Source organism: Polyodon spathula, chromosome 13, assembly GCF_017654505.1.
Source record: "Polyodon spathula isolate WHYD16114869_AA chromosome 13, ASM1765450v1, whole genome shotgun sequence".
NCBI classification, from domain to species: Eukaryota; Metazoa; Chordata; class Actinopteri; order Acipenseriformes; family Polyodontidae; genus Polyodon; species Polyodon spathula.
Genome location: NC_054546.1, coordinates 7,223,348 through 7,250,316, shown reverse-complemented (window position 1 = coordinate 7,250,316; position 26,969 = coordinate 7,223,348). Strand labels below are relative to the sequence as shown.

The window sequence follows — 26,969 nt, the reverse complement described above, 5'->3', positions numbered from 1 at the left end:
ATAATACCTCAACCCTTAAACCAGGGGCTCCCCGCCTGCTTCCTTACCAACCTCAATAATACCTCAACCCTTAAACCAGGGGCTCCCCGCCTGCTTCCTTACCAACCTCAATAATACCTCAACCCTTAAACCAGGGGCTCCCTGCCTGCTTCCTTACCAACCTCAACAATACCTCAACCCTTAAACCAGGGGCTCCCCGCCTGCTTCCTTACCAACCTCAATAATACCTCAACCCTTAAACCAGGGGCTCCCTGCCTGCTTCCTTACCAACCTCAATAATACCTCAACCCTTAAACCAGGGGCTCCCCGCCTGCTTCCTTACCAACCTCAATAATACCTCAACCCTTAAACCAGGGGCTCCCTGCCTGCTTCCTTACCAACCTCAATAATACCTCAACCCTTAAACCAGGGGCTCCCTGCCTGCTTCCTTACCAACCTCAATAATACCTCAACCCTTAAACCAGGGGCTCCCCGCCTGCTTCCTTACCAACCTCAATAATACCTCAACCCTTAAACCAGGGGCTCCCTCCTGCTTCCTTACCAACCTCAACACCTCAACCCTTAAACCAGGGGCTCCCCGCCTGCTTCCTTACCTACCTCAATAATCCTGTAACCAGGGGCTCCCCGCCTGCTTCCTTACCAACCACATATAATTCAACCCTTAAACCAGAAGCACATCAACTGTTCTTACAACCTCAATAATACCTCAACCCTGTAACCAGGGGTCCCTGCCTGCTTCCTTACCTGGATGTGCAAACGAGAAGCACATCAACTGTTCTTGCACGCTCCAATACAACGCTGTACGTGGTGTACTTATTAGCTGGATGTGCAAAAGCTGGATCTCATCATATGCTACAGCCGGAGCAATTATGTAATAAACCCTGGAAATTCAAGCCCTAGTTATGAATAAATCATTAATCATTTGAGAAAATGGGGTGTTCTTATTAAAATGCACAAGAAGACCCAGTGGTATTTATTAAGTGAAGGCACCAGCTCCCCTTGTGAAATGAACACACTTCATTCTTTGCTTAACAGTTCCAGTCGGCTCAGATGTAATAATTAAACAGTGAAGAAAGCTTTGCCAATCCCCATCTTTGGGGTAGTTAAACTACCCCGATTACAGGACTCACACTGCAGTTTATTGCCGGCACTTTTCAGGTGTGAGAAGGAAGCCTAAACTATATGAAGGCTGTGGGAAATAACAGGCAAATGAAAATAAATGTCACCACAATCTCCCTCAAGAAGAGCCTGGGAAGGACTTTGCTGATGAAAGATGTTCTCTATAAATCTTCAGGGGAACTCCAGGGATGCAAAGTTTAGAGTGGAGAGTGGGTAGCGCCTAGAGGTATTTCCAGAGCCAATCCCACATGGGTTTTTGGAAATGCATTGAAAGCATGCTCTGCTGTAATGACAGATGCTCATAGTGGAGTTCAAATCCTACTGATCGGCTGCTGACTTAGTCTGTGACCTAGAAATGGTTTATTCCTGTGGTTTATTACTGTTTAATAAGATGCATTGTTACCTGTACACTGTGGTTAATCAAGCTTGTGTTAAAACCTGGAATGGGTGAAACTGCTATGCAGTGGGAGCTTATTTCCATCCCTGTAACACAATTCAAGGCATTTGGATCATTTTGACAATGCCAGGTCTCAATAAGGCTCATTAAATAGATATGAACAATATGCCTTCAGGTTAAAAAAACAGTGATGTGAATTATTGCATTACTTCTCTTAAAACACACATGGTTTAATCTTAATGGATCATTCAATATTAACAAATGTTTCTGGCATTTTTGTTTTCGGGCCAATGTGTGCGTTTTCTATATGTTAAAGCTTATTTGAATAGCACCAATAGAACAGAAAAATACTGTGTGTCATTAAGTACCAAAAAAAAAATTATAATAAAAGAAATCTTTTCAAGCTGTATTTTTGTTCTCATTTTTGTGCCAGAGTGAGTACCGGGGCTACCCTGTTGAGCTAATAACAATAATAATCCCGGCCTGGCTCCAATTAGAGAGGGCTTGTAGTCCCCCTGCAGCCTGTCCTTTCCTCACAAGGGCAGGGGGGAGAGTGGTGAAAAGAGAGAGCGAGTGAGAGGCTAGCCCAGCTGTCAGCTCTGAATGCAGTTAATTACAGTAGAATTGGGGCCTGATTGTTTAATGTGGAGCCCTGTCTTTGCCAGGATATAAATCTCTCTAACCAGGCTGCCTTGAGACAACTTTTAATTGAGGCTCCAGAGCTGTAGCTGAGCAGTCGGACTTAACTCTTTAGAGGTCAGAGCGTGTCTGATTCCAATTGTGATTCATTTTTAACCCATTTATTGAATGACGTTACATCTACTGTTGGGAACAGGATTGTAGAGGTAACTTCTAGAATGCAATTAGAGACCGGTTACAGACATACATGCTGTACACTCAGTCCAGTGAAGATAACATGATCGTCTGTATTAACAGATATTTTATTGACAGGTATTCAGTAAATCCATTCATTCAGGTGTTGATTTCAAAACAAGAAAAGCTGTCCTTCCCTCACCTTTACAACAGAATACCAGTCAATGGTAATTAACTTCCTCAATGAGTGTTTAAAAAGCCGATTGGAAGAATATTTACAGGGATCCCGAGGCTGTAAACTGGCAATGAAAAGTCTGTATAAGTATGCTTTGCCAATTTAGCTGTTGGATCTAGACATTGTCACCCTGAGTCTCATAAACCTGCTTCATCACATCTCTTTCAAGCCATTTCTTACGAGGTCTTTAATGGTTTATTTCAACTCTAGTGTTCAGGTAAGAGATTCAGGGCGCCCATAGTGAAAGCACAGCAGAGTGAAAGCATGGTGAAGCGTAGGCAAGCATTGTACAGTTATTCATTTAAAATGTCCAGGATAGACCCTCGTTTACAAGGGTATCCCAGTGGACCACAGGCAGGTTACAATTCACAATCAATCGTACAATAAACATATAACACGATTATACACCATGAGCTGAATACAGTTAAAAACCATGATAGCATTTATTTTAAGTGTTGCAATAACAGACCCTTTAAAACAGGAAGAGTGACACTTACCCTTATGTAAAGTCCAGAAAGGTGTGGTAAAGCATATTAAAGGTGTGGTAAAGCATATTAAGAACATAGCAAACCATGATAAACTGTTAAACTATGGTTAATTCATTGGAAAAGCATGTTAACAATGCTAAATGAATGTGCAAATTTACATTGGTGTAAACTTGGGGGGATTGGAATGGAGTACAAGTGCTTCAGGGGGTGACCACTGGGTTAACTGATTTAAAAACAAACAAAAAAAAGACACCAACGAGCTTGTTCTAAAAATAACACTGTGTTCTGTAACAAAAAGACTTTATAAAGTTGTTTTTATTTTTATATATATATATATATATATACATATATATATATATATATATATATATATATATATATATATATATATATATATATATATATATAAGCTACAAGCTGCTACGATGGCTATGCGTCGATGTGGTCTGGTCAGAAGTCTCCTGCTGTCTCTGTTGCTCCTGCTGTCTGTCAGTCCAGGTGAGTCTTGAGCACCTCCCAATGTAGTGCTGATGAAGCTGTCTCTCTGTGTGGCAGCTTCACGCACGCTGCCGTGTAAACCAACAGAAACAGGAGGCACCACCGATGAAACGTACAGCTGGACGCCCCAGAAACTTATTAAGCAGCTGCCAGCGCTGCTTTACATCAAAGCACATTGTGGGTAGAACTGAGCTTTCACAAACAAGAGGCTTTATTGAAGAGGCGCTTGGCCCTCATTGAAGTGGCACATTACTGCCTCTCTCCCTCTCTGCTGGGGAAACCTCTATCATGTTTAACTCTGTGAAAATACATCTGACAGACTCCTATTGCATAGCAGTTTGATCCACTCCTGGTTTTACTATGAGCTTTTATAACACACCTGAGCTTGTTACCTACACACTGTGGCTAATCAGGCTTGTAGTAAAATCTGGAAAGTGTGAAACTGCTATGCAATAGGAGTCTTATTCCTGTTCCTGCATACTGCTATAGGTTAAAGAACAATCTTCCTTTGCATGCCTTACTTTCAGGAAGTCTGCGACTGTTTCACATCCTACTCTCATTCAATATATCTAAACAGCGTATCTAAATTAGGAACAAGACAAAATTACACTGCAGAGACTCGCACAAATGCTTCGATTGGTTGCAATGATTTAAACAAACACTGTGTTTAGATCCCTCAACATTTTAGATCAATTGAACAGACCCCGTTATCTCTGTAATTCAAATTGAATCTCGGCGCCTGTATTGTAAAGTTACAAATGAATCATTTAACAATTAATAACAAGATCTCTTGGAAGGGGCTAATATAATATCTCCTTCTGTTTCATTCTGTTTCCTTCTCAGCCACGGGCTTTAATCGTCTGCCTTACTTTCTCAATTACTTCTTCGACAACTTCTTCCTGATCTATGAAGACACCCCAGTAGGTAAGTGGTCCTCCTTTTCCCCCCCAATATACAGTAAATGCGTGCTGTGAAGTGAGCACTTTTTTTGTGGTTAAACTTGGATGGGAACCCATTGAGATTCAAGGGCACTGAATCAATCACATCCGTAAATTGTTAAACAAGTACATTCAGATGTTTCAATTGTTAAATCAAAGATGTGACACATACAAGCTGGAGAACAAAACCCTGCTCTACCCCACACAGCTTTTTCACAGCTCCTGGTTGGTTGTAAGCAGCAGGTTATGCTTGCAAATCAGGCTCTGTGCATAATTTTTTGCCACTTTTATAATCCAAAAAGATTAACATAAGTGGGAAAAAAATACTTGCAATATCTTTCACTTAACATCTGCAGTCCAATTAAATTCAGGTACCGTGATGCAGAATGCTTCTATTTTCATTCCCTAGTTGAAAGAAATTTTTAAAAGCCTTCTTTTTTTTTTCCTTAACTCTCATCTAGTTCACCTTTAGAATCCACTTCAAATTTGCTTGCTTTCATTTTTGTTTAATTCAGACAGTGCTGAATTGCATATAAAGGACAAAAACAACTGTTTTTCCCATTACTGGCTTGACCTAAGGCATTTAATTCAGAGTACTCTGGTTCGTTAGTGAATCTTTAGCTAACTTTATCAATTTAGCAGTTGGTGGTTAATCCTCTTATTTGCAGTCATTTATAATATACACAGCCAGACCACTTTTTATTAGGACTGACCTGACTATCGGATTAGATTTGACATCGCCCTGAAATAGAGGTGATCTAATTTGGGGTGGGGGGGGGGGGTCAGGCCAGTCAAGTCAACTTCCGTTGAATGTGGTTAGAGAGTGACGAAAAAAATCTTTGACCGTTTTTTTAGATGTAGGATCATATCAGGTTGTGGGTGAGGGGAGGGAGCAACTCAGTCTTGATGTCTTAAGTCTTCCCTGGACTGGAGGGAGCACCCTTTGTCTTAGGGGGTGATAGAGGGAGCACTTAAATCTCTGTGCATGAACATAGTTTAACTGCAGTCAATTTTTCATACAGGACTAGATAACAGTTTTTATTTACTGTATGTCACGCATTCTTGAGCTCTGTTCCTGATGTTTAGGTCACAGTTTAGTTAAGTACCGTTAATTATCTGTTCAGTATTTCATTGAATCAGACATGCAATTCAAGTTTAATGCACAGCCACGCTGGCTAATGATTCATTACTCTCTAGTGTGGAGCAGCTGTAAACTGCAGATAATAGTTGCTGTATTCATTTTATTCAAACGTCCTTCTCCTCACCCTTATACAAGTAAAAGCATCGCAGAGTGTAATGAAGCATAGTGAAAGCATGTTGATGCACTGCCCAAAGAGGAAGGCTAAGTCCACAGGACACTGCACAATTACAGTGGTAAACTTTTACACTCCTTGTCAAAACAGTCATGTTCGTCACCCAGTGAGAACTGCTGGGGAGGCAGACGAGCCTCTCAAATTAATTCATTACATTATTATTATTATTATTTTGAATCCTAATCTATTTATAATACTACAATGGTAAAGCAGAAGTATGTTTATAGATTGTATAGAACCATTTATAAAGGATCCCTAGTGTTACCAAAATGGTATTTGAAAGATCGTTGTGCCATCTGTCTGTCCATCTGTCCGTCCATCTGTCTGTCCATTTGCTGTGCCAAGAGTTTTTTTGAAATTACTTAGTCAGCAACTGGGTGGGATTCATTTACAAAAGTTGTGTACTACCATTAAGAGATTACACGCGGTCAGCAATCATCATCAAAGATTAGGGTCAGTGTCACGTACCCCTCTGTGAAGTTAGCGCTACTAGAATGCTAAGTAGTAAAGTAAGCAATGATTAAGCAATTACTAGGGGGACTTGAATGAGTTGCAGTACATATCCAGATCCCTTAATTAGTTCAGTACTTACTGATTAAATACTAATTACATTTTAAAGCAATGGTATCAGTTGCTAGAAGCAAGTCATTAAAATTCCCTTCCCCATTTAACCACGTACTGTACATCATTTCACTTGCCCTAATTTTTGCTGAATGAGCAGAAGGGGAAACAGGGAGATTTTAAAAAAAAAAAAAAATTGGATTACTGCATGGCTGCACTTTATTAGTTAAGCAACAGTTCTAGTGCAAGCCTCTAAGATTTATTTTGAATCTGCACCGTCCCACAAGCATTTTCAGATTTGTGCCTGAAAATAGAAAGATAAGTAAGCACTTGTGGCAAAGTGGTTTGCAGTGCGCAGGTGCAGTGGTGATGTGATTACGAAACAGAAGACAGACAACAAAGTTCACGGTCCAAACAATACGTTTATTTATAATCCCGGTCTGGCAACTGCAAAGATACACAGGCAGTACACAGCAATGTGTATTGCACTGTTCCAAACGATGGGTTTACAGTTCCAAATAATAAACACAGTTCAAAAGAATAAACACAAAGACACACAAAAGATCACAAGTCCTGAGTGAGTGCTAAAGTGCTTGTGGTGAAGTACAGTGCACAGTTGTGAAGTGTTGTCCAGGTTTAGTGCTGGCCTGTAGCGACAGCTCCGGATCATGTTAGCCATCTAATAGTAACAAACAGTACAATTAGACTTGACAAACAAACAAAACACTCATGGTTAAATCACAGTTCTGCTTTCTCAGTTTCAGCTTAACCATAACAAAAGGAACAGATCACCTAGCCACGTCCCCTTTTGTACCCTTGGTTAGCGGGTGGAACCGTTTCTCTTCCAATCCACGGTTGCCACATCGCTTTCCCTCTGGAGCAATGACTTGTTGTACCGTAGCTCCGCCCCCTTTCTAGATGGCTGACTTTCACCTAACCCTTGGAATGAATTGTCTGACAATCCAGTCTGGGCCACTCTGTTCCCTTTACACAGAGCCTACACAGGTCGTGGTTGGGGGGGGGGGGGGGGGGGGGGGTATATAATCAAGATTCATTCTTTCTCTGTCACTGTACTGTTCCTTTAAATTACATAGATGTAATAAATGTGTATGCAACCATGGATTTGGAAAGAATCCCATATGGAAAGACATAATATACAGTATTTCCAGGTTATATAAAATGTTTCATATATGTGAAATGTAGGTACAACATATCTGTTGTAAAGCTATATATTTTAAATGCATGAATCATATAGCCCATATATTAAATGCTTGTCTTTTGATGCTCTAGGTTGTAGACCAACCTTTTTTTTATAAGAGACTTTTTATACAACCAGAACTTTGTTTTCTAGATGAGAAACATTAACAGCTTAAGTGGGGTTCAGTACCCTCTTCATCTTTCATGTGCATCTGAGGTTATTTGCCATGCCGTGGAAATGGTAATAGAGGTGACGTGGCTTTCTAATCCTTTGTTGAATCATGCCTTTCACCTCTGGAGGCCTGGGTTATGAATCTGACTTTGCATGTCCCAAGTGAAATGATCAGTTCACTGTACAAGAACAAGTACTGCCCTTCTGCTGATCCTGCTGCTGCTTAGCTCTCTGAGATCTGAGCAGATCACAATTCAAGACTATTTCACTGCCACATAATTGTTTTTAGCATTTTCTTTTTCTGAGAGCTGATTTATAGTAAAGAAAATCAGAAACTGGAACAATAATGAATTACATGGACTAGTGGTGTCCATAAAGAGATGATACATCATTGTGGATTGCGTTTCAGTTCCTGTAACTTACAAAGCACAGAGTCACATTGCGTGCACGCTGTTGTTACAGAGGGTGACATTCCTTACCTGCTTGTGATAAAGAGACTGATACTGTACCTGGAATAAAAGCAGACCTGGTCAATAATTCAGTGAGATCAGGGAGGCCAGCTGAGTTAAGGTCAGTGAATAATTAAACTGTATTATATCATACAGTATATTATAATGTGAGACTGCTATTTCCTCCACTCCTCCACCCTCACTTTCAGGCTCTCTGCTCCATGCATCTTTCAGTTTTTACTGACAAGAGCTTCATAGGTTGTTTTGTTTGTTTGTTAGTTTTTTTTCCACCTGAAATCTGATCTAAAAAAAGATCCAAAGAAAAACCGTGCTTTACATTTGGTAGGTTGATCTATGTCATTTATAAATGCTGTTGTGCCGATACGAACGACTTTCTGTTGTGAGAATGTGCAGTGTATAGAAGTGAGCTGAATAGTTATATAATTACATTGTAATAACTGGGTAACTGCCAGTGGTCCCTGGTATATGGTAACTGCTATGCAGTAACATAAATGGTCGTCTTGTGGCCTGATGTAATTACATGGTAACAGCATGGCCCGTAGTGCCATGGTTAACAATCTGTTCCACCAGTCCTTTCAAACGTCTGAAAGAAGAAGAGAATGTTCTGGTTCTTTTATCGCTAACTTAAAAAAAAAAAAAAAAAAAAAAAAAAACGAATCAAAAATGAGGTAAAACTTGAAAAGAATTTCTGCCAGTGCCTTTATTAGTTCCCTGATGAAGGGACTTGCCAAACCGCTTTGTCTTCTACGTTCTGGAAGCTGGGGAGCTCCGGGTCATTATAGTGCCTGCGCAGTTCCCTCTGTGAGTCTGGAGGAGTGTTGTTTGCCTCAAGCGTCTTATCTCTGGGTCTGGAGACTTTGATATGTGTGAGAGAGGCTGAGAGAGTGGTAGACCTTTGAATTGAGCTTCTCACATCAGCAGACTGCACTCCATTAGCAGTGTATATAGAGCGTGTGTGTGTGGCTGTGCTTACATGCGTGTGTGAGTTTGTGGCTATATATGTGTTCGTGTTTTGTCTTTGAGATTGTATGTATGTGGGTGTAACTTTCTGTGTTTAACCCGTTAATTTAAAATACCTTCTGTTTCATAACTACTGCAGTAAATCAAACCCTATTTTTCAATAAATGTGTCTGGCATGGTCTGTACATCGTGAAAGGGTAGTGTTTTCCTTCCTTTGAAAGCTGACATTTCTTCTGACAAATTGCCACGTATCTTTGTCACGTGGGATTAATTGATCGGGTGGCAGTTTTATGCACCTTGACCATGGTTCCAGGTGGGGGGTTTCATCACTGGCTCCAGTGTAGAAGCAGGTCCTGTGTTTGTTTTTCTGAACGTGAAGACTCTTACCGCTGTTCCGGGCCCTCTTCATATTAACTTAGTGACTCAAGACTTGTCTAAAGAATCCTGTGTGTCTTAGCAAATCAAATGTGGATGAAGTAGAGATGCATGATCTCCCTCCAGAATGCTTTTTCCACGTCCTGCTTCAGAAACAATGATGACTGTGTAGCCCTTGGACAGGTATCCAACAAGTGTAGACATCATCTGTCTTACCAGCTTTCTTATTTACTTGTTGGGATTCAATAGCGCTGTTTTATGCAGTATGTTTTATATCTGTAAGGTAATGCGATCTGGTTCTTAACTCAACGCAGCCTCTTTTTACCGTAGTAGCAGAAGGTATTCTGTAAGCAATGTAGGACGTTCAACTCGTCTGTCTCTTGATGGAATGAGTATCATTTCCCCAACAGTTACTGGGATTAAATACAGAATGACTGGAGCCTCTTCAAATACCTGAGAGGTTTCAATGAGCAAAACGACCTGCTAGTGCAGAGGTACCAATATTAACTTATACCAAAGCAGAGACGGAAGTCATTGAGAAAGACTTTTAGTTGAACTTGTTCTTCATTTCACACGAAAGAAATGTTTTTGTGTGATGGTGACCACCGAGACCACATTGAACAACTGCAGGAAGGCAAACCCAGATCCACCTTCTACAGGCATTAAACATGCTCTGACAGACATGTGAATAGACAGACGGACATTCTCCAGTGCTGTCAGAGACTAAACATTCACTGAACTCATCTCTGTGCTGAACCACCTCTGTGAATGGATGGAAGGATGGAGAGGCAGGCAGACAGGGAGGCAAGCAGAGGGAAGGGGAGAGGACGTTGAACCGTCTCTATCTGACTGATGTTTACTATTTGGCTGTCAGACATGAGTTGTGTTTTCCAATTTTTTTTCTCTCTCTCTCCAGAATGGTTGAGAAGGTCAATTGCCAATTTGCTTCTGCCAACATCTTTATCAAAACCAATATTCATTTTTGCTAATTAGGACCTGCAGCTAATGAGCGTTACAGATAATTAGTTCATTTATAATCCATAAAACAAGCATGGCCTGTTAGCAGATCAAATGCAGGACAGGCACACACACACACACACACACACACACACACACAAACACAGACATGTACGACGCAAATACACAAACTCAGACAAGTAGACTCCAGTATAAAAACATGCATGCTATGTAAACATGCTGAGTCATAAACAAGGCACCATATGATAATAAACATTGGTAACTGATGCTTTTGTTTAGGGATCTCTTATAATTGGTTATAAACAATCTTCTGACAGATCCCTAAATTGAGCTCCCTGCCACTGGTCTGGCACAAGGTCATTTGCATGACACGTGGTAACCACATGGGACAGTGCTGTGGTGTGGCTTGGCTTTGGCCTGTCTGCATACTTTCCATGGAAGGACTTGCTGCTCTGCCAGCACTTTACTGATAACTGTCTTGCACACACTAGTCCACATGTTCATCAACAACCTGTATGTGCCCACCATAAATACAAACGCTGCAAAAAATGTATACAAAAAATAAGGCTTAATTTCCCTATAATCCCATTAAACAAGAGAAGGACTTGTCTGCAAATGAGAAAATGCATTCTGCTTTAATAATTATAGTAATAATACCACAATCAAATACAAAATCACAATTTCTGACACACATACAAACAACAAACACACATATACACAGAGCAAAACACTCGCTGACATGCATGATGAGATAAATTATTCAAATTATTCCTCCCAGTATCATTGGCTAATAGTCACCCCTCCCTGTCTGGTCCTCCCTCCTGGTTAATGCTGCCTCCTCTCTCCCTGTCTCAATCCAAGAGTCCCTGTCCATGCTCTGAGGTTCGTTTCAATGTGAAAGTAATTAGCAGGATGATCGAGAAAGGAGAGGAAGGAGGGGAGAGCAGCAGATGGAGTGGCAGACCTCAATACTGCTTGTGAGGGCAGGCTAATAAAAATTAAGATACCAACTCCCCCACCAGTTGCACCCTAGCAGTGCTCACGAACGAGGGCGACGGAGAGACAGACAGACTAGCTGGCAGGCAAGAGCACAGACAGCCAAGCAAACAGCAAGTCGCTCTCTTATGTTTAACTGGACTTTAAACTACCCTTAGGAGAGATCCCTTTCCATAAACCTAACTCTATCTTTAATCCTAATCTTAACTTTAAACCAAACCCTATTCCGAACTCGGACTCAAACCAGCTCAAATCCGACCCCAAGCCCGATCTTTAACTTTAAACAGAATCCTAACCAACACATCTTGGCTCCTTTTCTTCACCCTAACACTGCATCAAACCAACCCTAAATATCTGCACCAACTCCATGTGCTGGATACTTAGCACTCACAGCTGACATGAACGAATGAAACATATCTACAGATAGTTGGTGACCCCCCCCCCGGTTCGTGAGTAACGGTGGATCAGTGCAGGTCTGTGAATTTTAATTTCCCAAAGCTAGTATGGATAGTCGGTGATCTCCCTCCCCAGATATCTTTAATCAAAGTGCTCTTACTGCAGTGCATTCTCACAGGTAAGCCTTGTCCATAAGCAGTGTCTGCTTCTCTTTTCATCTTGAAATACAAAAGAAAAACCTTTTTGGAAATCCAGAAATCAATGCTTTTTAACTAAGAAAAGTCACTGAGAACAGTTTGAAAAACCCTGTTGGAATACTCGTATGATCCTAGTTTGTTACCCTGAAGAAACCCTATATGCTGTAGCAACACCATTAGCAGAGCGCAGTATTGCCAGCAATGGCAGCACAGCAGATTCAGAACACCTATCTTACTGTGCAGTGGCCCTTGTACTGATATGGTACTGCACTACATTACCAGTGTGTGTTGCTTGTTCATACCATTTAAATATGATAACATTAGTCTCAACCCCAGCAGCTGCTCATGTGCTACTGTGGCCCCTTAATACACAACCATTGGCATTGCTGGAAAGCCTATCTGGAAACAGACAGATTTATATATTTTCATTTATGTGGATCAGGCTTTCCAAAGGTGAGGGTCATTGGTGCTGATTGGGCTAATTTACCATTCCAAGTGAAGAAACAGCTGCTTGGGTATGTGTGGCTTGCTGTTCTCGAAGAAAAGCAGCAATCACTTGCAAATCCAAGCAGCTGTTTCATCACTTGTTATATTTGGAATGGTAAATTAGCCTGGTCATCACCGATGACCCTCAGCTGACTGTCAGTGCGTTTTCTTTTGAGAGCTTGATCCTAAAAATCAAATAATCTTGTAGCACTGAGATAGTCACCTCAGTGTAAGGACTGACTGCTCTGCTAGATCAGAGCATGGTAAATTTGTTAGATTTGTGTTTTCCATTGAACCACGAAGCAGACTCGATGCTCCTGTGATAGAAATGTCTAATGCAATACTATAACCGACATTATCCTTTCGTCTCTGTGACAAAAACAGACAGGCCTTTTGCACTAGCCCTTGACAGTCAGGAGAAACTGTTATTTTAATTTTGTGGCATTGTAACAGCTTCTAATGGCACCAGTTACTATTGGAATCAGGAGATCTGATTGTTTTTAAAATAGATACCTGTCTGGAGTTTCTTGATGAGCGAGGAGGAGGAGGGCGGGGGTCTTGATGAAAATAAGCTCTCTTTGCTAGATATTTCAAATGGCTCTGCCACTTCAAAGTGTTTTCCATTAACGTTTTCAGTTCCACGCAGTGCCACATGTTCCATATAAATCATGAAGTACTGTACTTATTTGGTAAGTATAGTGAAATATATTTCATTACAATTAATGGGGTTACCTTTCTTTGCACTAACTGCTCCCCTCTCTCCAAATGGGTAGACACTGATTTCAAATCAATCTCAAACCCACAGGCTCCTCAGCATAAACAAGCCAGATTAGAGGATCTTGGAAACAAAATTGTGTCTTATTTATCTTCTGATTTTTATTACAAGATGCAAACTTAAATGCAACATCATCCTGGTGTAGCCGACAGACGTAGCACATTTGCTAACTGTAATGAATTATTATTTTTTTTAATTCTTACTATAAAAACCTTTCTAAGTCTATTTTCTAGGTATGTTATAGGGGGTCCTAAAAAGGGGGTGAGTGAGTGCTCTAATTTGGAATCTGCAGTGGTCATGGAGGGATGACTTATTGATGTTTTATGATTTATGTAAAGCCTTAAAATACATACTGACATGCCACTCCCCCTGTCTCGATGTTGTTTTCCTAGCAAAATATTTGAATGAATAAAATACCCCCCTGATTTTTTTTTTATTTTTTTTTTGAGAAAGCTGATAAACTAATTGTAAATCTGTTTGTCTTGGTTTTCCCACAGCAAGGGAATCAATTCAGCTTCGTTCTCAACAAATTCAAAAGCAAGACCACCATTTTGTACACCAAAAGAGTTCAATACAATTACTATTTGTCCCCCTACATTTTAAATTATTTAACTAAAAACAATAGTGTTCTTCTTCTTCCTCAGCACTTATCACTAAGAAAACGACCTTCAGGCAGCGAAAGCTTCCCCATCCGTGACAGATTTAGCCATAAATCTCCTGAATTAATATCCACGCTCTCAAGGTCTCGTCATCGTAGGTGCTGTGAAACACAGGAGTCACTTAGATCTCGCTCGCCACGCCATCCGTCATCCTCACTGTTGCCCTCTCAATGTTTACTAATGTCCCCTCCAGTCTTGCGAGTGTCACCGTTAGGAAAACCTTACAGGGTCATTTGTAAAACATCACAGTACGCAGCAATACACTGACTAAGCTCTGTGCTCACTCCCTTCCCTCTCTTGGCATTTCAAAATGTAATTGTTCCTGTGATTCTTGCTTATTATATGAGCGCTGTGTCGTATCATATGTTTAAGCATGGCAGTCTGCCTCTGTGTTAAGGGTATCAAGCTAAAGTAGGCAGGCCTTAAAACAAACAGACCTTGTGGTCACACAGAAAACCTTTAAAATAAACCTGCTTCTGCGCCAGTGTGAAAGGTTGCCTCGACTGTCCGGCTTTAGTTCCTGGCTTTAAGTGTCATTTACTGTGTATCCGAGAGCCTTTAAGTGATTTTCATTTGTTAAACAAGTGAGGTTTCCCTTATAAAAGTTTACCACAGTATTTTTGCACTGTATTTTGCACCTTTACCATGCTTTTCCCATGGTTATGCTATGCATTTATCATAGTTTATCCTGGTTTGCCATTATTAATATGCTTTTGCAATACCACTCTGTGCTATACAATGCTAATTTTTGCTTCTCCATGCTTTCACTGCGCTTCTTTATTACACTTTGCTGTGCTCTTACTATGGGAAATCAGCAACATAATCACTGGTTTCCTTATGGTACTGTAGTTCAGTGCAATAACCTGTTCACTTGTTTTACCATCCCAGACCATGGAGTGTGTTTTACAACAGAACCTCAGTTACGAACACAATGCTTAACAGACCCTTCGACCAAACACACATTCAAAACCAGAAGCAGAGCTCCTGGCTACTATAAAAGAACATGAAGAACAGAGCTATTAGACATGGCTCTCCAGGCTTATTATTCCTCAGAATAAATGTCGATATTTTTATGAATACAGTTCAACCTCTATTGAATCCCTGGAGAGTTACAGACATGCCTTATAAAAGTTTACTGCAGTAAAAGCATAACAAAGTGTAATAAAGCAAAATTAATAGTAAAGCATAGGTAAGCATTGTAAAGAATAGCAAGGTATGATAAAGCATATTAATAAACATGGAAAACAAGGGCAAACTATGGTAAAGGCATAGTATAACCATGGGAGAATTAAAGGGGAAAACTGCAAAAATACCATGGTAAACTTTTATAAGGGTTGTTCAAAAAAAAACAAAAAAGTAGGACATTTCAAGTTTTCTCCTTCTGTTCTGTGGGTGCCCAATTCTCTGCCCCCCTCCCTGTGTATTCTGCAGGGTGTGTGAGCCTGAGTGTGAGTAATCTATGTCCCACTTGCCTTGGGCACTACTGCCTCCCCGGCAAGGCAGCAACACTAAATCACAGCTCGGCTTACGCAGCTGAACCCATCACATTAACAGCAGAACAAAGCTTGCAGCAACATCAATAAAGTAGAGCGTGCGTAGAGTAGAGTAGAGTAGCTCGTGCTTCCTGGGACCCGCCAAAGCGCACCGTTTATTGATTCTGGGGCGATTCATGTCCGCTCGGTCCTGATTTAACACACTTGTACTTGTGTTTAAATAAGGCATAAAGAATAAAATAACCTGGCAAGCCATTTGTTATGCCATCCCGTTCCAAGCACAGCTGTGGTTCTGTTCTGGTGCACTCGAAGACATGTTTTTTTTTCAAACTCTCAGCAGCTACAGTGTATTATTTTGTATAAACTGAGGCTTTCTGTGCAAGAACTTGATACATCCCACTGGTTTTGAACCATTGTATACTGAGCTGTGACAGTGTGCTAGCACTGAGGGTGTTGTGCTACTCCTACTGGGGAAGAGTTCTGTCATCCAGGGGCAAGAGGATGTTCTCTTACAGTATTTTCAGGCATGCTAAAAAAAGACATTCAGGCCTCACTTGTCTTATACAACATACAACCTTGCACAAGACTGACACGGAGAACGATCTCTAGATTCTTATCTTGAACGAGGGTAAACCAGTCCAAGTTCTGTACTAAGGACAGGAAAGCACAAAATGAACACCAAGTACAGTGAAAACAGTGCTGCAGACATATTGGTATTATTTGTTGGGGTGTCTATAGTTCCAGTGAGGTAGCAGGGTATTGGATCTGACTATACACAGAAGTACTTTTGAAAACTGCAAGCACAACAGAAGAAACGTGAGTGCTATTCAACTAACGTTGTGTAGTCGGGCTGGCTGGAACACTCAGTTACCCAGCTCCTTGACAATTGCTTAGCGTACACTCTCTGTAAAACCCCAAATCACAGTAGCACCAAACTAGCATACTGTGAAGCTAGTGTAGAACTAGAGCACAGCTCATGCTTGAGTAGCTCAAGACTAATGCTTGAAAATATAAAACTTAAAAGAAGAAAGTGTCGTTGAAATACGTGGAAAGAAGCCTGAAGGAAGCATTACTCACTCTTGTTTGAAAAACAAGAAGTTTGAAGAGAGAGGGGTCAGCATTTTAATGCTCACCACTACTGCATCATTCATAACTGTAATGTCAGCATCACTATCTCCTGAATAGCCTCATTCATCAGGGCGCTCATTGCTTCAGCAGCACAGATAACCAGACACATACAAAGAAGCGGCAAACACAGACTGGCATCCACACCTGGGTGAGAAGAGAGATTACACACACACACACACACCACCTCATACAAACACACACACACTGACACACACCCCACCTCATACTGACACACATACACTGACACACACCCCACCTCATACAAACACTGACATACATCCCACCTCATACTGACACACACCACACACTGACACACACACTGACACACCCCGTCTCACACACACACATACTATATATGTGTATGTGTGTGTGTGTGTGTGTGTGTGTGTGTGTGTGTGTGTGTGTGATTTTTTAATATCATATTTTTAGTAAAATGCTTAATTTGCACTGTCTTTGGCCAAATTATAGCTTGCATTGAAAACTGCTCTATTGGCATAAATCTAATTTAAAAAAAGCCAGGAGATTCATAAATTGTGTTACTAATTAGTGTTTTTTTTAATGTTCATAATATTGCTGAAAGAGCAGTCTATTAATAGAGGCGTGTGATTATTGAGGCTAATTAGTCTAGTCTGGCACAGCTCTACCTGGGGCTTGTTTCATTTCAGAATTGCTGGTGGTGTCCTGTAGCTTTCTGTAAGCTAGGCATTTATCAGCTTGATGGGGGGGTAGATGATGTATGAGATCTAGGGTTGATCACTTGACAATTTATTACAGTATGAAAGATGTCTTCAATTTTACATTTTTAGTCAATTCTAAGTAGTTTTTCTTTTTATTTGCCATTATCTGAGTATCACACAACACTGCCCATTACAATTTTCTGTTACTGATATCCATCCCACTAGATTCCCACAATAGAACCGTTCAAAAATACAACAAAGAAAGTCTTGGGATCCATATATTAAAAAAGTAACACATGGGGCTGAACTGAATTAGTTTAGGTTACCTTGTAACTCACTGCATCCCATCTATTATTCTACATGTATTTGATACCAGGAAATAATGTGTACACTCACTGTATTGTTGTACCAACGATTTTACAATGACCAGGTACTTATCGTATGCTTATGGCATATTCATATGATCTTGCACAATTGGTATCCATTTTCAGTATTACCATTCCCCAATGTTTACCTCAGTAGACAACTGCTATCGTCTCCTAAAACACACACCAACACACATGCATGGATTTGTAAGTGCAAGCTGCCTCTGTCAATGTCTGTTTTCATGAATAAAAGACATTTTGATATTAATGGAACCGTTGTCCATTTGAAGATTTATTTGATTTATTCAGAACTGGCGGCTTTGAAAGAACCGTCTTTTAAAACCGTCTTTTGTGATCTGAGCTGGCCTTCTCATATTGCTGATTCACCATGGTAAACTGCTCCAAGGAAAAATATAACCACTCTGCAGAAGGTGACTTTGTGACTTAATCAACTCTGAGCCATTTATTGAACAATGCTTAAATCAGCATCACACACACACAGCTACATGTCACAGTTTTAAAATAGACACTCATTAAGGCCAGCTGCAGACAAGGAGAAATGAACATCTTAATTACACCATGGCTTGCCTCTTTAATGGGGAAGGTGGACAGCAGGATTGGAGAAAACAGACATTGCACTGTAACCTCGACACTGAATCACCAGTGAGACAGGGAACTGCAGACCAACGTATTCATTTCCCTACAGCCTGACACACAACCCCCCACCGATACACACACATTGACACATTGCTATAATACAGACATACGGTACTGTGATTACAAGGAGCAGCTGCCAAGGAGAAGTGCAATCAGGGATTCCAGCATCTCAATTACACCACGTAGTTTAGGAGGCTTGGAAAGACCAGACTATATTCTGCAACCCCTACTGTTTTAATTATACCTCATTCAGCATCTACCATTGCAGGCAGGATGAGACATCACATGCTGTGTAGTACTGCGTCACTGTCTGCCTGTCTGTCCCTTTCTCTTCCAGGAGCCTCGGTGACCCAGCTGCTGGCCCGGGACCCTGATAATGACCCGCTGGTATTTGGGGTGGTGGGGGAGGAGGCTACACGCTATTTCGCAGTGGAGAGCAGCACAGGGGTGGTGTGGCTCAGACAACCCCTAGACAGAGAGGTGAGTGCCGGTCAAAACTGCACTGTCCAGTTTTGCAAATGGGTATTGAATCAAAAAATACAACCCGCTTTGTGACCTGTGCTATTTATCTGTTCTGTGTTGCTAGTTTGAGCCATTCTGGGTACCATAGTTAGACACACCTGAGCTAGCAAAAAGTGAAACTCATTCAAATTTAAAATGTCATGCTGCTTTTCACCCCAATATAGGCCCATTTAAACCCAAATCTACGGTTCATTTGGACAGTTTGATTTGCCTCAGAACAGGGAAATTACACAGGGGCATTGATTTGTGAAGTAATTGCTGGAGGACAGGCGTGAAGGGGTTAACTCTTCTGTGTGCCCTCAGGGAAGCTCCAGGTAAAATGAGAGCTGGGCGTTGAGCAGGGGGTGTTGGGCTGGGGGTGAGCTGGCGAGCCAGAGCACTGTGTTTGTTGCCTGTAGAATCACAGAGCTACACTCTGCCAAATACAGCTTCTTAATTAGGTGAATCCCACACTCCCACTGGGACCATATAACTCCAAAACCAGTTCCAGAGTTGCAGGAATCTATAGTCAACACTTGTCTGCTCAGTTAAAGACCCCAAAACACCTGATTACGTGGCGATTACATAGCTGTTACTGTTGTATAAAATGAAATGAATCTCATTCTTGTTAAAGGTACAGTGTAAAATCCATTGCCTACCTCACAAAAGAATTGTTTTCTGTTAGACTGATACCCTTATGGTTGTTTAATTCATCACTGAACATTTTAGTGCTCACAGTATTGTAGCTGCAGAGATATTGAACTAATTATTGATAAGGGGGGCATGGAACCCTCTAAAGGGTGGTCCATCCATAACATTAAACACTCATTATTAAACTAAAACCTTTTAAAAAAATTAAAAAAATAAAAAACTCCAAGTAGAAGTAGAAGCTCCTAGTCTAAATATAAATAACCTACAATGTACAATGGACATTTCCACATGTTGTGGTGCTGAAAACAAAGTATATATTGTTAGTAGGTAGCCCGGTGAAGAATAGTTCTGAATTTATACAAAGTGGAGCTGTCCACAAACTGGGTGCTGACATAGTTATTGCTGCTGCATAGCCCCTTAAGAATCATGCTCAAAGTCCTTTCTTATGAAGTGGAGCCGTCCAAATTCTGGCATGTTGGAATTAAGATATATCACAACAATGCCTCCACATCCAAAAACTTAGATCCAGAAGTCTGTCTGTCTCCATGTTCGGATTTGTTCTGCTCACATATTCATTCCCAGTGTTGGGATGAAATAAACATCACCTGCTCTCTTCTTTAAGAGATCAGCTCCAGAGCCCAATGTAACAAGAGCTGGCAGTCTCATCAGATCAAACGCAGCAGCCTGACCCATCACTGTAGTCAGGGGCACATCTTTACCTTGCAGTGATTTACTAGGTGCAAGCTGGGAAGGAGAGAGGAAGCGAGAATGAGGGACTACTGTAAAGTACAAAGACATTACCATTGCACTAACATGCACCTGCATAGTACAAGATTAATTATTTACTGTAAGTATTTTTTCTCTCCTTTCAGATGAAATCAGAATTTCAAGTGGAGTTCTCGGTCAGTGACAATCAAGGGGTGAGCATTGTCCAGCTTTCCCTATGACTGTTTTTTTTGGGGGGTATTTTTGGTGGTGTTGGTGCCTGAGAAAGGTCAGGCACTGAGCTGGCAGGAAAGAAAGAAAGAAAGAAAGAAAGAAAGAAAGAAAGAAAGAAAGAAAGAAAGAAAGAAAGAAAACAAGCTAGCTCACTTTTATCAATACTGACCTAGAAACCCTACCTGCTTTTTAGTCCCGGGCCTTTCAGTGGGTGCTCACGCACTAACACTGGCATTTAAGGTGGAAAGGCAGCAATAACCACATTTGTGCTGTGCCAGTACTTTCTTGTTTATTGCGTTTTTGTATCCACGGCTGCTATACTGAACTTCTGTTATATTACTTAATGCACATACTTACAACAAAATGATACGATCAAGAAATTAACATTTTTATATGCATGTTGTTAATGTATGTGGTTCCACCCTCACAATCGCAGAATTATACACCAAGTACATGTAGCAAATAACAGTAAATAGTAACGACAATGAAACTAGGTGTAATGTTACTTAATCTACCTGTATTTTGAAGTGTATCCAGTAAATCATTGTATCAGCGATTTCAGTATTCTTGAAGCGTGTGCACTCTGTGTTTCTAGGTGATCAAAGGCACAGTGAATATCCAGGTGGGAGATGTGAACGACAACGCTCCGACTTTCCACAGCCAGCCCTACAGCGTGCGGATCCCAGAGGTAGGAGCCAGATTGATTATCCTACACAGCATAATTGGCAAAATCCAGTATTATGCCAAATATGATTTTCTGGATTCGTTCCTCTTAGCTTAGACATTTCACAAATATTAACAATTATGCCTGTGATGATGCCTAACTTATGGGGCATCCTGACTATAGATTTTATTAACAAAAAAATGCATTAGGGAACAGTCTGTTTATGCAAAGTGTGAGCTACATAGTGCAGGTGTTTTGTTTGATTGTTTTGTCCAACTCCTGTCTGATCAGGTACAAATCGGGCTGTAAATCCAATTTTGAAAACCATGTGAAACCCAGCCTTTATGCAGTAACCCGACAAAATACTTCAGGTTTTTAGAATAGAAATACATGAAAGGATTGGAACTTGAAGCTGAGGGGGTCAGAATAAAGCGTGTTCCATTTAAGCAACATCTGGAGCTAACACGAGTCACTGCTCATAAAGCAATCAATCACAGCTTTCAAAGCAGGGTCAGAAATAAGGCTTCCCTCCACAGCGGTGTGAGAAACTCATTGCAGGTTTGACTTCCATAAGCCTCGGTAGATGTTGACCTCCAAGAAAGATACACAGAGCTGTCTAATTTTAAGGATCCAGGGTGTGTCTAACTATAAGCTCGCAGTAATACCTGCACTGGAGAAAGGGGAGAATCCAGTGTGCTCCTTTGGGTAATTTGGTGGGTACCTTACAAAATCAATATGTCATTAAAGGTTTTGGGGATTATTAGCAAGGAATAACAGTGTACTACAGTGCTATTTTAATCATTACTAGTGTAAAACATATTATTCTAAGTAATTAAGTAAGTAATTATAAGGCGTGTTATAAATGCTTATGAGACTATTGCTGCAGGCCGCTATTATCGATAACAGTGTAATGATTGACATTGTGTTATAACATGCTTATAGATGCATTACTGATTTGTTTTTTAACAGATCAACAGCAGTTCTTGATTGGCTGTACAGATTCATTTTAATGTGCTGTTGTAGTGATCTCATCTGCCCATAATTAAGAGCTGCTCTTTTAGCTGCTCAAACTGCTGTGCAAGTCTTATTTCCAGACCTGATTCGAGACATGTAGAAACACACGCACACACATACACACACACACACACACACACACACACACACACAAAGTGAGCCACAACTGTGTAAATAGTATTTAGCAGCAGGAGGTGAATTTAGTGAAACAAATTATTTAGGCAAAGAAAACCTCTGCTCAGAATGATTGCAAATCTGAAAGCTCTGTGTCAGTCCTGAAGACTGAGCTGTTTCAGTTATTCTGCTGCTAACAGTAATTGCTGCTGCTATTCATTTAGTTTGTTTTGAGTGTAAGATGTGTTCAAGGAGGATTTAGTTTGAGTGTCCGCTGTTTGCAAGGAGGATTTAGTTTGAGTGTCCGCTGTTTGCAAGGAGGATTTAGTTTGAGTGTCCGCTGTTTGCAAGGAGGATTTAGTTTGAGTGTACGCTGTGTGTAAGGAGGATTTAGTTTGTTTTGAGTGTACACTGTATGCAAGGAGGATTGTGCATGCTTTTGCTTATAAACGAGTCATTGAATCTCAAATAGATCAACATCAAAAAAAGAGAAGGGAAGGATAAATCAAAAATTAAAATGCATTGTATTTACTCTTTTAAATGCAATCCTCATAAACAACTGGTCCAAGGTTAGTTAGTGTAATCACAGCATGTTATTTTCAATAGCTTTTTACCTCCAGTGGTTATTTTCAATAGCTTTTTACCTCCAGTAGTTATTTTCAGTAGATTTTTTTAGTTACAATAGGTTTTTGCCGCTTTTTCATATATTTCAAGAAACTTATTGCTAAAGTGTTTGTTAATCACAGAGCGTGCGTGGGTGTGATTTGCTATCAGAGATCTAGTTTCCTGTGGTCTGTACTTGGCGAGTGGGACTCATTTCCTGTGCATTTTGCTTTGACTGAGGGGGTAAGAGAGTCCTGAATGGTGTGCACAGTGACAACCTAAAGCCTGGTAAATAATGGGAGCAGAGCCTGCCATCACGTCCCTGATTGAGAGCAGTAAGGGATGCATTGTGGAGCTTGTGACTCATGATGCAATCGGAGCTCATGCTGAACTGCCGGTGCCAATCCTTACAAGGTGGGGGTTATACACTGATGTGTTACTTCTTATGCAATGTTGTAGGTTTGCAGTGATTAGCACTTTGAAAGTGATAGATTTATACAGCATCCTCAGCAATCGACATATCTCTGCGTTTACGGATAACCATGCTTTATTAAAGTGTTTACATTTAATAAGATCTGTTGTGGTTGACTTATTAGTTTGTACACCACCCTCTCCGGAAAAAAAACTGTCTCCATAAGTTATAAATAATGAAGCTGTCTTAATGGCTTACTCTAAGAGAAACATCCACCACTGTACAGCTGGATTTTAAGGTCATACTTTTTTAAAGCTTTCACTCCAATCTTGTATATACTCCTATTTAAATTAAAAAAAAAAAAAAAAAAAACAGAATCGAACAACTAGTGACATAATTTTGAGGTCTCTTAAGCTCTCTCATGTTGGCTACTTCTCATTTTGTAAAGTTAGCGCTATATCTTTTATAAAATAGTACACTATTAAATACTACTATGACTTGGAAAACATTATCCAAGTAGCTATTTTTTTTAACACCAAAATATTTATCAACCTGATATAGGTGTAGCTTCAATCAAAAACTACACCACTGCTTAAGGCCTGTGTTGTTGGCCCACTATTCAATCAGATTTCTAATGAAACAGCTGAGATTCTATAATAAACCATTAATAAAAATAAAAAACACATCCACACTCTGTCTGTAGAAAGTTTAACTGAATGCTGTATTTGTTGCATTGGATCCACCTGTCAATTTATTAAAAGCAGCACTTAAAAAATAGTTGAGTTTTAAACTTGTGGTACAGGGGTGAGGCACGAGCAGGTAAAAAAAAAACAAAAAAAACACCCAATTGAGACGCAGGACTGTAAATGTTCAGCTGCAGCAGAATAGAGAGCATGAATCTGGGTTATGACACCATGGGAAAATCAACAACCAAATGTCGCAAGCGTTGTTAGATTTCATCTTTGACACATCTAACACTGTGAACTTTATCACATTTTACATCACCAATTTTTAAATACGTTCTTGCATTGTGAGTGTTACTCTGCTGGTAATGAGTTAATATGAGGAGGGGGGATCGTTGTTGCTGCACACCTACTGGTTTGAGGAGGAGAAAGAGATGTGGTGGTGTTGGGGGGGGGATTTGTCAAGGTTATGTTGGGATCCTGCAATGAGGATGTCAGCTGTAATTCAGTGATGTAAATTACTGCAGAAGGAAAAGTGAGAAGGGGAAAAAGGTTGCTCTAGTTTTTAATAACAATACAATCCAGTCCATTCAATGTAGATTTAACAATTACAGTATCTGTCAGTCACAAATCCAGTTTATGACTAAAAAAGTTAACAGAGACTTTATATTAATGGGAATACATAGCCATGTAATAACATAATACAAACAGCAGTACCTACACTTTGGAATACAAATAACAATACATATCAATACAGTCATTTTGGTGCACCTGGCTTGTTAAATAAACTGCAAAACATTTTATATATTTATTTATTTTGTGTGTTTGCTTCTCACTCCCTCTTTTTGCCCTGCAAATTGAACACACAAAGCACTGTGTGTTATTGTAGATGAGGGTGATATAGCGAGCTGCAGCAGGCTGGTGGGAGTCAGTTGCTGTCACTTCCAGGGTCTGGAAGCTTGTTTAGATTCAGGTATTTGTTTTCTTTAGCGCACCCCCCCCCCCTCCTCCTCCTCCCCTTTGATGGGGGGGGGGGGGGGGGGGGGGGGGACACACACACATCTGTGACTCGTCTTATAAGATACACACACAACTCCGGCGAGGTGCTGCTCATCAAAGGCTTCTCCGTAAATCCACAAGGTTTTGAAATGGCTTCAGTGGTGTTCATAATGAGAACAGCACAGGTTTCGATCTGTATTCTATGTTAGGGGATGATGTATGATTCCCTAGTATTCCTGACACTTTTCAACTTCAACACAATTTTTGTTCCCTATCCAAAAGGTCTTGTGAGAAGCCCTCCATTAGACTACTTTTTTGGTTATAATGCCCTGCAACATGCGACATGTGTATATGAAAAATAATGAATATCCATAACTTATTATACAGTCAGCAGTGTTGAATTTAGAAATACTAAAATTCGTTGACAAACGTTTCAACATTTCAGTCTTTCTCAAAGTCTTGCGTTTTCTAGTAGACGTTGAAAAAGACTTCTACAGCAACGTTTGTCACTGAATTTGTTTCTTTTAGTATAATCACCTTACATTACGCACATCCTACTGTATGAAAACACGACAGCTGACCTCTGTGTTTAACATGCATTTCTAAATGTTCAGGACATTGAAGACTGTAAGACATGTTTCAGGCATGTCTGCACATACCGTGCGCTCCTAATAAAAGCATGCATGTATACAAGAAGGGGCTGGGGGCGGGGAGCGGGGTTGCTAATGGCTCCAGTAATGGTGGGCCGGTCTGAATTATAAAGCTGATTCCTGGAGCCAGGCTGCAACAAACCTCATTAAATCCCTGTGTATTCAGTGTATGCAAATCGCCTGTCCCCAGACTAGGCCTTGATTTGCCTTAATAGTGTTTTATACCTTTCCCATTTGCTCAAATCTGTTATGGCTGTCACACTGCCCCTGTCAGCAAGGCTATAGAGCAGCATTCGTTTAAAGAGAGTGCGGCGAAGATATGGATCAGATTGACCTTCACAGTCGTCCTGAGCCAGCCCCTCCCATCCTTCCCACTGTTCATCTACAAGCACTCCTTTATGAGGACTATTTTTGGGTATGTGGACAGGGGGAGGGAAGAGTGGATTGGGGAAAATCTATAAAATGCATGAATTACTAAATTATGAACAACAAATCGCTCACTAACTCACAAGAGCTCAAAAAGTTGTATGCTAAGTGACCAGTTAATTTAGCAATTTTAGGCCTCAATTGAATTCCTTGCCGAAGCCTTTGCTTCGAATGATTAAAGTGTGAAAATGTAGATTACTTCATAGTTTTGGAATGTTTGCAGCGTTTTTAAAATCAGAAACTTTTACATTTCTTCACAATCTAGGTTGCTGAATGAATGTTTGATGGTGGGCTCAGACTTCTTAATTTCAGTGTGTTTTATATAGCGCCTTTCATACCACAGTATCTCAGAGATTTCCATGTCACTTAAAACAGAAAGAAGTCTACAATATGAAGTGGTCTAAGTTGCAAAGTAAGAATGAGTAATTACAATAATAATAATGTTATTAGACTTAGCCCAGTACTGTATATGAAATGTGTAATAATGTACAGTGTATGTTACGATTCTCTTATAGCAAAACATGGTTTCAAAAGTTTATTGCCATCCAGTATTACTATTTCTTATCATAATCTGTAACTGTTAATAGCATAATTAATAACATGGTTATATATTGTATAAAACCACTTGTAGTATAATAATGCATCCTTAAACTAGATTTATATAAGTATTTTGTAAAAGTAAACCTTTTTTTAATAATAAATTAAGAAACACGAGAAAAAAAATCTTCTTTTCTTCTAACACTGTATTTCTGTAGCCTGTTATTATCAATAATGACTGTCTAATATTGTTCATGACATTTGTTTTTATAACACATTTATCATTTACGGAAACTTATTGCTGGTTTATTTGGTAGGTGGGAAAATGTACCCTCTGTACCATACCATTAGATTACACACACACAAAAAAAAACGCATTATCGTACTCAAAACGTTATATAGAAGGGCAGCCAGGCTTATCCCAGCGCTTTAA

General features: G+C 40.2%; 1 protein-coding gene across 3 annotated transcripts in view; it reads left to right on the top strand.

Moving 5' to 3' along the window:
• Window positions 1-3,465: 3,465 nt before the first annotated feature.
• LOC121326059 (cadherin-23-like) overlaps window positions 3,466-26,969 on the top strand; it is a 142,817-nt gene continuing 119,313 nt past the window's right edge. For all 3 annotated transcript variants that reach the window (XM_041269209.1, XM_041269210.1, XM_041269208.1), the window contains exons 1-5: window positions 3,466-3,550; window positions 4,394-4,474; window positions 18,681-18,823; window positions 20,368-20,415; window positions 21,030-21,122. In XM_041269209.1, coding sequence (XP_041125143.1) covers window positions 3,478-3,550; window positions 4,394-4,474; window positions 18,681-18,823; window positions 20,368-20,415; window positions 21,030-21,122 — 438 coding nt within the window. In that variant the 5' untranslated portion in view covers window positions 3,466-3,477. The remainder of the gene's footprint in view (window positions 3,551-4,393; window positions 4,475-18,680; window positions 18,824-20,367; window positions 20,416-21,029; window positions 21,123-26,969) is intronic.